Source organism: Barbatula barbatula (assembly GCF_947034865.1).
Source record: "Barbatula barbatula genome assembly, chromosome: 10".
In the NCBI taxonomy this organism is placed as follows: Eukaryota; Metazoa; Chordata; class Actinopteri; order Cypriniformes; family Nemacheilidae; genus Barbatula; species Barbatula barbatula.
In genome coordinates this window covers 9,829,176-9,842,612 of record NC_136773.1, presented here as the reverse complement: position 1 = coordinate 9,842,612, position 13,437 = coordinate 9,829,176, and the positions used below count along the sequence as shown (strand labels likewise).

The 13,437-nt window shown below is 40.1% G+C and overlaps 2 protein-coding genes across 4 annotated transcripts; both read left to right on the top strand.

The window, feature by feature from the left end:
- The first annotated feature begins 81 nt into the window (after positions 1–81).
- LOC306899149 (uncharacterized protein) lies at positions 82–8,063 on the top strand. 2 transcript variants are annotated; one of them, XM_079465210.1, is made up of 6 exons: positions 82–412; positions 1,262–3,154; positions 4,811–5,046; positions 5,252–5,373; positions 5,908–6,031; positions 6,289–8,063. In XM_079465210.1, the coding sequence occupies exons 2-6, from the start codon at positions 1,288–1,290 to the stop codon at positions 6,415–6,417; spliced, it is 2,478 nt and encodes an 825-aa protein (XP_079321336.1). In that variant the 5' UTR covers positions 82–412; positions 1,262–1,287; the 3' UTR covers positions 6,418–8,063. The 2 variants fall into 2 exon arrangements, with proteins under 2 accessions (XP_079321336.1, XP_079321335.1); XM_079465209.1 differs by having other exon boundaries at positions 85–412; positions 4,847–5,046; positions 6,289–7,633.
- Positions 8,064–8,677: 614 nt separating this feature from the next.
- Positions 8,678–13,418, top strand: kcnk6 (potassium channel, subfamily K, member 6). Of its 2 annotated transcripts, XM_079465207.1 has the most exons (4): positions 8,678–9,121; positions 10,625–11,020; positions 12,294–12,495; positions 12,927–13,418. In XM_079465207.1, exons 1-4 carry the CDS (start codon positions 8,806–8,808, stop codon positions 12,982–12,984), a joined length of 972 nt encoding a protein of 323 aa, XP_079321333.1. In that variant the 5' UTR covers positions 8,678–8,805; the 3' UTR covers positions 12,985–13,418. The 2 variants fall into 2 exon arrangements, with proteins under 2 accessions (XP_079321333.1, XP_079321334.1); XM_079465208.1 differs by lacking the exon at positions 12,927–13,418 and having other exon boundaries at positions 8,701–9,121; positions 12,294–12,664.
- Positions 13,419–13,437: the final 19 nt, after the last annotated feature.

Here is a 13,437-nt window from a genome sequence, read left to right as displayed (position 1 = left end):
ATGAAGTTGTGTGTGTGCGCGCGCGCTCTCCATTCGTGCGTAAGCATCGACAGTGTGCGTGCGCGTCATCTGGGTGCACGCACTGGATTGCGGAGGCTCTGCGTTTCAGAGAAGCAGCCGCGCTATAAGGAGACACGGGGGTGTAGCGTTACGTTCACTTTAACAGGGCACATGAGATATACACGGGACACAATAGATTATATAAAAATCTAGATCTTGGTCTGTTTTCGGAAATCTTGCCTTAAGCTCAGCGCTGTCATGGATCTTACATTTTTTAAACAACCCAAAATCCACATGAAGGTTAAAGGCAGATTTCTTCATCCCAGCAGCGTCTTCACAGCGCATGACAGCTGGAATTGTGCGCTTCGTGACATCTCCTGCGTTTGAGGATGATGACCGGCACACAGTAAAGGTGAGAGAATACAGGGAATAAATGGCTATCAGTGACGCGAAACGATGTTTTTTCTCATATCAAATTCATGCAGATAACAACCCCCTTTCTGACCGTAGCATATGTAAGATCTGTACGGGCAAGTATTGGTTAATGATACATTCCTGATTTGGTGCAAGTGATGCGATCACGTAGTGTGTGTAGCCTACGTTACGCAGCGTCTTGTCATCCTCATAAAACATGAGAAATTATAAATATGGGGTTCAATGTTTAAAACAATAATATAACTAGATTATAAAATGTAATATTGTATATGTGTGTTTAATGAAATACAATATAATACAGTAATAGTATTTTTGTATATATTATATTTAGTTCAATAATGTCTACATAAGTCTTACATAAAAAGGTTTTTTTAAATAATATGTATATATTATATAAACTAGGGTATCACAATATACCGTTTTAAAAATAACCGCGACACGATACTTTGTATGGTCCGAGATATTCTGTTTATTCTACCCATATCGTACCCTACCCATATGTCGTGAATTTCGTGAATAAGAAACTCTCTCTTCCTCTCTGCCTCCCTACATTTGTATTTTGAGTGTGATTTATTGACCAAAGACAAACATTTTTATAAATATTATAATGACTTTATGTCATTAATATGATTTCCAGAATTCAACAAATTGTATTACTTATTATGAACTCTGTGGGATACAGAATTTATATATTTTAAAGTTATAGAGCTGGCATTTCTTTTGTAGCTGTAATTTCTGGAATTATAAATGCAAATATGATTGAATAAATATATGCATATTTTGTAGACCCTCTTAAAGACAAATACTGTATTTTTACCCACCACAGCATTTTATATAATTCCCTGAAGAAGAATGCTCCAACAAAACAACAACAATAACCACCCCTGCTTGGATATGTCCCATAGAGAGCTTTTGCATGATTGCAGAAGACCTAGTGTCTCCTTCACTAGTGCCCTTGAGTTCAGAGCTATTCCCCTTATTAAAGGCCTGAGAGCATGGGCTGTAAGTGGAGGCTACTCCAAAGCCAGAAGAAAGGCTGTTGCAGTACCTCGGGCACAGGGCACATGCCAGCAGCCTCCTGAAAACAGGGTGGGACAAAGAGGCTGGTCAGGTCAGGTCAGTAGTGGCTATGGCCAGACGCCAGAGAGTACATCTAGTACCACGAGAACTCCTGGGGTCAGGCAAGGTGGCCTCGGTGCACTCGTAACTGTGGCCACGCTGAAAGGCACGGAGGGGGGTGGCCGGCAGACTCAGACACGCTGCCTCTTTCTCAAAGCCCAGGGAAGAGGCAACTACATCTGCGCCCTGGAAAACCGTGGCGCTGGGATGGGAGTCACAGGTGCACGGACTCACACTGTTATTCTGGAGGGTGCAAAAGAAAAAGGTAGATGTATGGGACCAAGGTTGGGTCAAGATGGGACTGACGAAAGTGGAACCCTGAAAGCCAAGCCCAGGGCCATAAGAAAGTGGAGAAAGTGCAGTAAATCAACAGGCATAGCAGAGAGAAAAACAAGTAAAGGGAAAATCACCAATCCACCTCGTGAGCCAGAATGTGATGACAAAAACAAAACTGTGATCTCAAAGGAGTCGATTAACACAACACCAGACAGAAAAACGCAATGCCCGAAAGCAGAAGATACGAGTCAAGAACACACAACTGAGCTTAACAACAACAAAAGGGCTCATTCACCCATATCACTGCATATTGCTGCACCCGAGAGCACAGACACACAAACCCTCTGCTCTTCTGCCAAACCATGTGCCAATACCGGTGAACAGATTGAGGGTGGGATGGCTAGTAGTCCATCCGAAAATTGTTTTGAAAATTGTGAAAGATTTAGTTGTGCCAATGATGATCCACGTGGAGACATTGAGATCAGTAAATGTTATAATAACCTTGCAAACGATTTTCTTAATATTGAAACAAGTTACAAAGACAGAAACTTGTGTGCCGATGTGCCAAATGTAGAAGCATCATCTGTTCTATGTGAGACTACCCTTGATACCTTTGAAATAAAACCGACCGCACCAAACTGTAATACTGAGCCAAGCGTAGGCCACCCACCCATGAAAGCCTCCTCTGAGGATCCCGTCAACGACATTCATGAAAATCAAGAATACAGGACAGATGAGTGCTCACTGAACTGTGAGAATCAACATTCGCGGGAGAATCTCACAAACACATCAAAAAGAGGCGGGACTTCAGAGACAAGCTTTACAGTGAAGCCGGAGGGTTGCATGGGGCACAGATGCACTCCAGCGAGAGTTGCGAGCAACACCACTGAGAAAAAGTGGAAGCCTCCGATGTGCTCACCTCAGCATTGGGATGAATTAGTTTCAGATCGTGAGAAACGTGAAATTCAGCAATCTGACAAATCCTCTTCACAAGGATTAGGCACGTCATCAGCCGATGAAACTGTAACCAGTGTTCAGTCCCATTCTAATCCTGCCCCTACCACCACTGCAGCCATAGCAACAGCCATCCCAGCAGAGGTGGGGGCCCGAGGTGGAGACTTGCTGCCACTGGAGAACTCTAGTGAGTTACCATCAGAGCTGACAAGAGACGGGGACAAGGTGGCCGCTTCCGAGGGTTCTCTTGAATTTGGTGACAGGGATGAAGATGAGTTCGGGGCTTTCATGCAAGCAGGTGGGGAGCAGCTCTGGACGACCGGCTTCACTGAACTTCAACAGTCGGCTTCTGGAGACGATTACAACAGCGGTAAGTACACACCACACTTTCAACACTTCAAGTCTTGAGCGTAGGGGACTTAATACTTTTGTCCCATGATGAAAGTAAGAAGTAAGTTCTCAGCATGTTTTGTGTTTGATTTGACCTGGATTCCCGCAGACCCCCTCGCTTCCCCCGACCTCATGTGCAGATATAAATTATTTAAAGCACTGCTTGGAATTCCTCATCCCCCCTCCAAACCCAACCCCTCCCTCTCTCTGTCGCTGTGTATAAGCCTAAGGCAGCATTAACCAGATATGCAAAAGCCAGACCAGTGGAACAAAAGTGGAGGCCAACCTTCAGAATGCTTTAGGCGAACTGTGTTTGTCTTCAAAAGAAAGGACAAGTACAGTATGACTTATTCATCTTGCACATCATTTTAGGTCAAACCCCAATGCTTTTAACCTTTGTATGGTGTTTACACTCTACTCTACACTGGTCCTTGGCTTGTAATCATAGGGAAACACTTTTAGTTCTATGTAGAAACCATATCTTTAAGGGTGCTACAACACCTTAATCAAATGGTGCTGTGTAGAACCATAAGAGGTGCCATAAAACACTTTAAGTACTTCAATAAAATGGTGCTAAACAGCACCAGCAGTGGTTCTTTGGCTCACGAAGAACCTTTAATGGCTTTAACAGGTTCTTTGAATGACAGTGTATATAAAGCACCTTAAGCACTCCAAAGAACCAATGAAGAACCATCCAGGTGCTTAACAGGTTCTTTATACGGAGGGGGTGCTATATAGCACGTCAGTCATCCCAAAGAACCACTGAAGAACCGCTGGAGAACCACTGAAGCACCACAACAGTGGTTCCCCTATGATTACAAGTCTTGTAGTGCATTTTATTTTTTATTTAATGCCAATGTTCATGGGTCTTCTACACCCTCAGCATTATTAGGTTTTAAATCAATACATGTCGCTATAGAAATGTTATGCTAAAGTATAACATAGACCATATATGGTTCATATTTGTCATTTACCTTATATGTATATAAATTTTGTCAAAAATTTACTAAAAGAATAATACAGCACGGGTCTTGAATAAATATAAGGCATGCTAAAATACAGGCATGCTTATCTTGAATAAATATAAATGTCAGAGGTTAAAAAAACAATGAACTGCATCTTTCATTCTTATGGGTCCGACAGAGTCTAACACGACACAAAGATTAAATCCTAAACCCTGATAATCTTCTGTGTTGAATTTCACACTAATCTGTATGATTAACACTGTTCCCAAAGTGAGTAAAAATCAGGTGATCCAGGTTGTCAAGCCAGGAAGTTGATCATTTGATATCACAAGCAGGTTATCGGTGGAAGACGTTTACCACAATATACACTGGAGCCAGACTTGAAATAACCTGTTAGACATTCTGTTTGCATCATCACCTGTCAGTTATTGCACACTATTCACCCTCATGTTGTTCAAGACCTGTAAGACTCAATGTCTTCATTGGGACAAAGATATTTTGAGAAATGTCTCTGTGGTTCTGTATTCATATGGAAGTCAATGGAGTCAATGTTCAAATATCTTCTTTTGTGTTCTGCAGAAGAAAGTAAGTCATACATGTTTGAAACGGCATGATGGTGAATAAACCATGTGAATAAACCATTTATTTATTATATCACTTTAACTGTTCAGACTTACAGTACGTGTATCCTCATCTTCTCTCTGGAGATCTGAAGAGTTGCTCCCATGCAAATGAATCTACATCCTGGCAATCTGATTGGACAGGAATCCAGCCCTCCCAGCAGCCAGAGAGCACATGGGTGGCCTTCGGTCAGGAGTCTGTGGAGCAGAAGAAAGCGCCTGATGGCCAGTGGTGGCCTTCTACTGTGGTCAAACCAAACCTTTTACTTTCTCCTTTTCATGATGTGGTATGGATTCGTGCTTCTGAATCATCATTTTCATACATTCACGTATTTTAAAGATAAAGATTTTAATCAATCAGATCTACACTATAAGAGACTGCTATGTAATAAAATAAAAATACCTACATTGAAAACATCAATGGTTGCTTAATCTCTTTTACCACGTAGTTCCTCTTATGTGCTTCTTTTTTATATGTGTGTTTGCGTGTAGTCAAGTGTGTTTCTAGAGGCCTTCCCTTCAGAAAAGCCCTCCCGTGAAGATCCTGATGACATTCCTACACTAACACAGCTTCTGCAAGGACCAGATGGAAATGGCAGTAAAGGAGACCACAGGTATGTAGATAAAGGATACTGCACCAGTGTTATTTTTTATGGTTATTTAACTACTGTATATGAAACTACAAATCATTGTTTAGAATTTCCTAGCTTTCCTGTAGCTCAGTGGTAAGAGGATTGTGTTAACAACGCAAGCTTGTGGGTTGGATCGCAGGGGATTGCAGATACCTATGTAAAATGTATAGGATAATGCAATGTAAGCCGCCTTGGATAAAAGCGTCTGCCAAATGCATAAATGTAAATGTAGAATTTGTAGTGTAAAATTATTGTTGAATACAATCATCTTCTACTGCCATCTTGTGGTCAACAAAAGTCACTACAGCAACGCATCAGATAAAATGTGGTAGAGCACAATGAACCAACTGTGTTGAGCATTACATTTTCGATTTTATACTCCTATTATGGACTGACAAATCTTTACTTGAGAATTACACATACAATAGGGGTATCCCATGCTAATTTCTTATTTTTAAACTTATTCCGGAATTAAATTTTTGGCTGCAAAGTGAATTGTTGTGCTTTAACCCCAAGGGAGAAAACCCTACTTGATGGCCTACAGGATCTGGACCGGATGATTTGTCTGAAATATAAGAGGGCGGAGTCTCTTTCTTGTAAACTTCTCCTTCAGTCATTGCATTTGCAACGTCCCAGCTCTGTGAGTTTGCATTACTTAAGCGGTTGGGATATTTGTAACCATTGCAGTAACGTTTTGTGAAAACACTGTGAACTTGACACTGCTTGTAAGCTTTTGCTACATCAGACGCATCACAATTCTTGAAAACTCGCAACGGTAATAATACCTATAAGATACTTTAAAGTAAAAAAATTAATTCACGAGAATTTGATATATACAACTTTTATACACAAATGATTTGTTAAATAATATAACACAATCGTTCTTCTCTACATCAGGAATGCGTGACGGTTCGAGTAAAGGGCAGTGCCAGATTTTCTCCAAATCTCCCAACGTCCAACCAGCAGTTGGCTGCGATTGCTAAAAGAAGACTGTCTTATGACTTCAACAGAAATATCATGACTTAGTCTCCACATCTTCTGAAACACCTTTGAGCGATGCTTCCCTTAAACTATTCAGAGAAAAGGAGCAACAAAATGCTTTTCCTGCATTGACTTCTGTTCAAACATTTAAAGTGTATTCTCTTTCAATGTCCATTCTCACAGTAGATTCTGTTTTCTCATTCAGCTGTGTATTCGAGAGACACCTATGTTTAACCACACTTTTTTAGACCATTGAGGGTTAAGTTAAGACAAATACTGATCTGTTAAAAAAGATGCCAAAATGTGGAAGAACATGTCTACAGGGTCGACTTTGGGTGAAACAATTTGCTTTCCCAAAATATTGTTTTATTGCGTACCCTGAAAAGTCTCTTTCCCAAAATAATTATTTTCATACATGATATAGTTGTCCCCCCTCAAAGTGAAATCCATTTTCCTGTTTCCACGTATTATTTTCTTGTGCTTGATGTGCTAAATATGAAATGTAGTGTGCCATTTTTAACAAAGGGTGAACACCTACAAATAGAGACCATATTTTCAGAAGTGTTTTAAAATCAATGTTAACGTTTTAAATTGAGCCTGTAAGCTTGTTTGTTGATTAATGTAATTAAAAATCTGGAAAGGACTTCAGAATATGGTTTCTTATATACGTTCAGATTACTCTTAAATACTGTACAGATAGCAGCAAAAGGCTCTAAATGCTAAATAATTTTAGGCAGACATTTATATTTGGATATTGTAATGATGAAGCAAAAGTAGCATTATAAAAGTATTCATAAACGTTATGTAGCTCATTTTGTGGTCTGAACATTTAAATAGTCCATAGAGCATTTCCCTAGAAAAGAAGCATTGTCAATTTATTGGCTAAAGGCAAACTTTGCCTTGTCAGATTGACTTGCTCCTTGTGTACAAAGAAAACATCTTTCATTGTCTACAGCATCTCACACTGCTGTCCTCACACGACCCTTTGAGTACTGATGGCAGAAAAATATATTCACTAAAAAAAAGGAGGGAACTAAACTCTTTGGACAGAAAACCACGACATGTGACTCATCTCTCATCATAACAACAAACTCCACTAAGTGTTTCTTTGTTATATCGCTGCTGTCCTACTGAAACCTTATATCTCCATATATTCAGATTTTTCTTTTTTGTCATTATTCATTACTATTAGTCAGCCTTTATGTTTGTCACTGGGTTTTGCAAATGTCTCACCAATAAAGCGTATTTAGAATTGCTTCAGAACTTGGACAACAGCGTATGTAATCATTTGCGTTCGTTCCAACCGCAAATTTGGACATCCAAGGTTTCAGAAGGACAGCGACGATATGCGAAATAACTCACAACATGCATTTAGTCAATATATCCATACAACCTGCTGGAACAGATACCAACATATACCATTATGAACTATTAGATGTTTACCATTGAAACCATTACAAAATGTTTTTTTGCAAGCGCAAATGTAATGGTGATCTATTGGATCTACACCAGAGAACATCCTAAAAAAGAAACCATTTTTGTTTCTATCAAAACCAATGCAATTTCAATTATAGGCCTATGCCCATTGAATGCATTAGGGTTTCAGATCCTGTGGAAAAAAACGATAGAAATTATAATTGGTTTCCATTAAAATATCATTATGAACCATCTTTTTTCATTAAAACCATTACAAAAATGTTCAAGTGTGTTTTGAGCATTATTCCAGTAGAATTAAACATCCCACCAAGAGATTCCATCACATACCAGTAGAACCAGTTTACATTAAAACCAATACAAATCCTTTTAAAACCATCAAAACTTCCTATATGGTTTCTATTGTTTTTTATTGTTTATTAAACACATGTCTACATTACTTTGTTCGGTCGAACACAAAGAGAGATGTCTTAAAATAATGTTACTCTTCTGAAGCACCATTGAGTGCCATAGTAGGAAAACATTTTTTTGTAATTTTTCGGTTCACAAAAGAAGACCTTTTTAGGAACGTAGGAAAATAAACACCTTCGACTACCATTCAAATGTTTCCTACTATGGCAGTCAACGGTGCTTCACAACTGTTGGTTGCTAACATTATTCCAACATACAGAATTTTCATCTTTGGGTGGAGGATCCCTTTAAAGACCTTTGGTCCTCGTCATATACAGAACACATTCATCACGCAACTGCAACTATTTCATGTATATCACAAGGTGTTCATGAAACTGCTTTAACACGAGGTTTGTTTTCCACGACGAAGGAACCCCGCAAAGCATAATTTTCACCCATGTGACCAAGTTATTTCCTGGCCAACTTTTGGTAGAGGGTGGAGGAATTAAAGGGTGGAGTTCAATCAGTCGTCCATATCACGAAAGTCAAAGCTCAGACACCGAGGAAGAGTCGGCGCTCAGTATCATCCGATTCCTCACAAACACCATCATGTCCACCGCACTGAAGTCTTGCTTTGTGCTCATCGGTTTCATCTTAGCATACATGAGTTATTTGATACTGGGAGCGCTTGTGTTCTCTGCCATCGAGCGGCCCGTCGAGGAGAACCTGAAGTCTGAGCTAAACTCCATCAAAGCCGAGTTCCTCAACCTGAGCTGCATCAACGCCACGGCCTTTGAAAGTTTCTTGGAGCGAGTTTTGAAGGCGAACAAATACGGCGTGTCCATCCTTGAAAATGCATCGCTTCGGACGAACTGGGATTTGGCGTCGTCGTTGTTTTTTGCCAACACGATGGTCACGACAGTGGGTGAGTTTTACGGTTAGAAAGTATCACGGTCGTGGATGTCGCGCGTTACGGATACTCGCGTTTATTAAGACCAGCAGACGCTTTTAATGTAACTTAATAGAATGCGCAAGAGTAGGGGTACAAAGTGTACAAAAACATCAGATGTGCTACAGTACAAAGTTTCAAAGTGCGCAAACAGTGCGGCTTGTACTCTTTATGAACTGTATTTATTCTGTCATGGGGATTGTATTTGTTTCAGTACATGTTTAAACTATAATAATGTGTGGTATTTGCAGCCCGGTGTATACATGATGTGCTCAGAAGCATTTTATTAGAAATGCAAATAGGTTGAAGGGTCATGGGGTTTGTACCTGCAGCAAACATGAAACCAAACGTTCCCCTGGTTGAAAGAGGAAGTGGTTTAAAGGGACAGTTCGCAAAACTAAATGTAATTTCACAATTGATTCCCCGATGTCATTGAAAACCTGTGTGACTTTCTTTCTTCTGCAGAACACAAAAGAAGATATTTTGAAGAATGTTGGTAACCAAACAACAATGGGTCCCGCTGATATCAATTGTATGAACACAAAACCACTGAGGCATTTCTCAAAATATCTTTTTTGTGTTCCACAGAAGAAACAGGGTAACGCTTTAGATTACGGTCTGCAATGTAGCGAATAAACTACTTATAACAATAATGTACCTCTAGACTACATATCAGGGGAACAATATGTAAAGTTTGGGGAATAAAGGGGTTATATTTATTAAGTAACTGCATGCCACATAATCCAAATCAAACCGCTCTTGAACTACTTGATTATATAGTCTCAAAAGATCAACATTAATTTTGCACATTTTACACATTAAAACTCATCAAAATAACGCATAGTGACCAACAATCCAAACGTGGCATATTGTTCCCCTTTACCTAGAAATATGTACTGTACATTATTGTTACAGTTAGTTACGCTGAAAATTCTGTGTTATTATGCGCTACATTGCGGGCTGTAATCTAAAGCGTTGCCATACACAGGTTTTGAATGACAAGGGCGGTGAATAAATGTTGAACTGTCCCTTAAAAATAAGTAATGTTTCGTATGCCAGGCAAATGACATAGCAGTCCGAAAGCTGTTCCTGCCAGTAAGATTCGGGAGAATTTCAAGTATCTATGTTATACTTGGAGTAATTTGGGGTTGTCTGTCACGCTGACACACGACTTTAACTCTTTCTGAGGTTGGACATCAGTGCAAGCTTTGTTGCCTTAACTTTCCGTCTCAGTAGTGAGAAATAGGGGCTTAATAGAACCTATTTGTCCTCATAAAGCTTTCCATTCATTGAGCCCGTTAACCTCAATGGCTGACCTGTTCTTTGTATGCAATTACACAAAAATGTTTATTTTGTTGTGCAATCGCATGCATTGTATTATCAGCAAGTTAAAGACGAGTGCCTCAGTGTTGCCAAGTTAAATTGCCGTCATCAATTTCACTCCCTAAATAAACCACCGTTTCTCCTCCTTTCTCTCAGGATACGGCCACACCACGCCGCTCTCTGACGGGGGTAAAGCTTTCTCCATTGTGTACGCTTTGATCGGAGTGCCCTTCACCATGTTAGTGCTCACAGCCTGCGTGCAACGCCTCATGCATCCGCTGACCTACGGGCCCATCTCCGCGTGCCAGCGACGGGCCGGACTGCAGCCACGCGCTGCCAGCATCATACATTTTATTGTGTTGTTGGTGCTGGTGGTTGTGGCCTTCTTTGTGGTGCCTGCAGTGGTGTTCAGCACTATTGAAGAATCCTGGTCTTTCTTGGACGCCTTTTATTTTTGCTTCATCTCCCTCTGCACCATAGGACTGGGAGATTTTGTGCCTGGGGAAAACCCGGGACAGCAGCTCCGGGGTCTGTACAAGATATCCGTCATGGGTAAGACATTTAAGTAGAGTTTTGACACAAAATCTGTCATTACGATGGTAGTCAAAAGCGCCCAAGAACTGTTTGCTTTCCTACATTCTACAAAACATCATCTTTGGTGTTCAGCGAACAAAACTAATTAAATGATAAAGCCATTTTTCTACTACGGTAGTCAATGGGGTCCAAGAACTGCTTGCTTACAAGCATTCTTCCAAATATCTTTCTCTAAATTCATCACAACAAAGACATTCAGACAGATTTGGAACAGCTCAAAGGTGAGTAAATGATACGGAAGTTTACTTTCTCACTACTGTGCAGTCAGTTGGAACCTTGTATTGCTCACTGAACAGTTTTCACACTGGACTATTTCCTTGTCACGTCACTTTCCAAGTACTTGGTGCAGCGCAGTAAAGTTTGTTTAATGGCGGGCTGTCATAAAGTGGTGCTAAGCGGTAGTTTACATGATTTATTTAAAGACGCTGATCTTGAAAGGTATTGTTTGAAGAAGCTTCGGGCTCAGACATAGTGAGTTTTCTTGGAAAGATCAGGTTCAAAATTGTGCGACTGTCACATAGCTTTTAACTTAAATCAATTGTTTTCCTTTGCACATTAAAGTGGCATTCGGTACTCAATTAGAGGCCAACAAACCAAAAAACAGGAACATGGGATTATATTTTAAAAAAGTAAAATATGATAAATGTATGTGCTTAGAGTATAGTGTAGATTTTAGTGGCATCTAGTGGTGAGGTTGCGAATTGCAACCAACGGCTCACTCCACCCGTTACCCCTCCCATTTGAAGCACTACGTCAGCTCTCACAGAACTAAGATGTCGTCACATTTTTGCTTCTCTGCCGAAAGAGATAACATATTTACAAAACGCGCTCCGTAGAGCAGTTTGTCCGTTTAATGCTACTGTAGAAACAACATGAATATGTATTATTGCTTTGCCCAGTCATATCCATCAGTCCTCATTAGCAGGATTGTTTCTCAAGCTATTGAGGTTTTTGAGTCTGTACTGTACTGTAATGTTCGTAAGAGGATTACAGTTCAAATCGTCTCTCGGTGAGCTAAATGGTCATGCGGGGCCTTATTTCTATTCTTATATAATGTAGATATATCAAGAGTTATTTATGGTCGATAACTAACATCACAAAATCTTGTTTATAATAGCATCATTGATAATGTACATGTCACTGAAATTTCTGGAGAATCCTGGAACACGGTATACTAAATGCTGATCTCAAGATGTTTGGTTGTGTAAGTTCTCAATACTTTCTCTTCCAGTCTACCTGTTCGTGGGCTTGATGTTTATGTTCCTGGTCCTTCGCACCTTCCACAAGCTTGCTGACGTGCACGGGTGGACGGCTTTCTTCCAGCTGCCGAGCTACGATGCAGATACCGAAGATAATGAGCCCATCATTGAACAAGAGCCTGATGAAGAACCATCTCAGACTGAGAAAGCCTCCGTTAAACCCCTGGATCCAAGGTCTCAAGTTTCCTACAACTCTATAAACAGATAAAACCCCAGACTCTTTCCTCGTTCATTCACACATTCGGAATGGTCACTTTCCATCACATTGTCCTGCACACGTAAACGTGAGTTGTCGTTGCATTTCTGTAGCGTGCCACCGCAGCATCCACAAGGTGAAGACAATCACGAATGAGCACGTGCGCAATATAACACACATCACTGAGGGACAAAGCAGGGTCTGATGTTTGGGATGAACAAGAGTCCGGGCAGACTTTGGTTCATAAAAGTTGTGATTGCTCTAACCCAAAGGACTTGTTTTTTATTTGTGTGTATGGTCTTTGTGGGGTGAAAAAGATTTTCTTATTCCTTATTTACCAATTGATGTGCCATTCCTTTCAAAAACCTTTTGTGTGGTAATTGTGACTAATGCTAATCCTAACGTTCAGTGTTTTCAGGTTCAAACTTATTTCCAGATCATCATTTGTGACACAGCATACGCCATGACTGCTCTGTACTGTAGAAACAGGAAGAGGATGATGCTGCTGCTGTGAATGTGAAAGAACATAAAATGCACTTTATAACCGACTTTTTACCCAAGTTTACTGAATTATTGTATTGTCATTATTATGCTGAATACGGTTTGTCTAGTACATGTATATTCATTGTATCATTGAAATTCTGAGACACGAAAAGGTGACTGATATTCACTGTCAAGAGATGTAAAAGGTGTTTTAAACATGCATGCACAGAAAAAATAAAAGTTTGTTTTTTGATGGCTGTCTATCTGAGATGTATTAGGTGCTTTGATACCATAGAAGCTTATTTTTAAGAGTGCAGTTTGTAACGGAGTTAAAGAGAAGCTTCCTTATTTTTTATCTCTTCTGGGCACTCTAAATAGATTATAGAAAAAACTAATAAACACATCTGAATGTATTGCTACCACTGCGTTGAAACCCC

What these genes read in the sequence shown, in the direction of transcription:
- LOC306899149 (XM_079465210.1), top strand. Translation starts at nt 1,288, where the DNA reads ATGCTCCAACAAAACAACAACAATAACCACCCCTGCTTGGATATGTCC. An exon ending in TTTCTCCTTTTCATGATGTG is followed by an intron (nt 5,047 to 5,251) that starts GTATGGATTCGT and finishes GTTTGCGTGTAG; the next exon opens with TCAAGTGTGTTTCTAGAGGC. An exon ending in GGCAGTAAAGGAGACCACAG is followed by an intron (nt 5,374 to 5,907) that starts GTATGTAGATAA and finishes TTTAACCCCAAG; the next exon opens with GGAGAAAACCCTACTTGATG.
- kcnk6 (XM_079465207.1), top strand. Translation starts at nt 8,806, where the DNA reads ATGTCCACCGCACTGAAGTCTTGCTTTGTGCTCATCGGTTTCATCTTA. An exon ending in CACGATGGTCACGACAGTGG is followed by an intron (nt 9,122 to 10,624) that starts GTGAGTTTTACG and finishes CCTTTCTCTCAG; the next exon opens with GATACGGCCACACCACGCCG. An exon ending in GTACAAGATATCCGTCATGG is followed by an intron (nt 11,021 to 12,293) that starts GTAAGACATTTA and finishes TTTCTCTTCCAG; the next exon opens with TCTACCTGTTCGTGGGCTTG.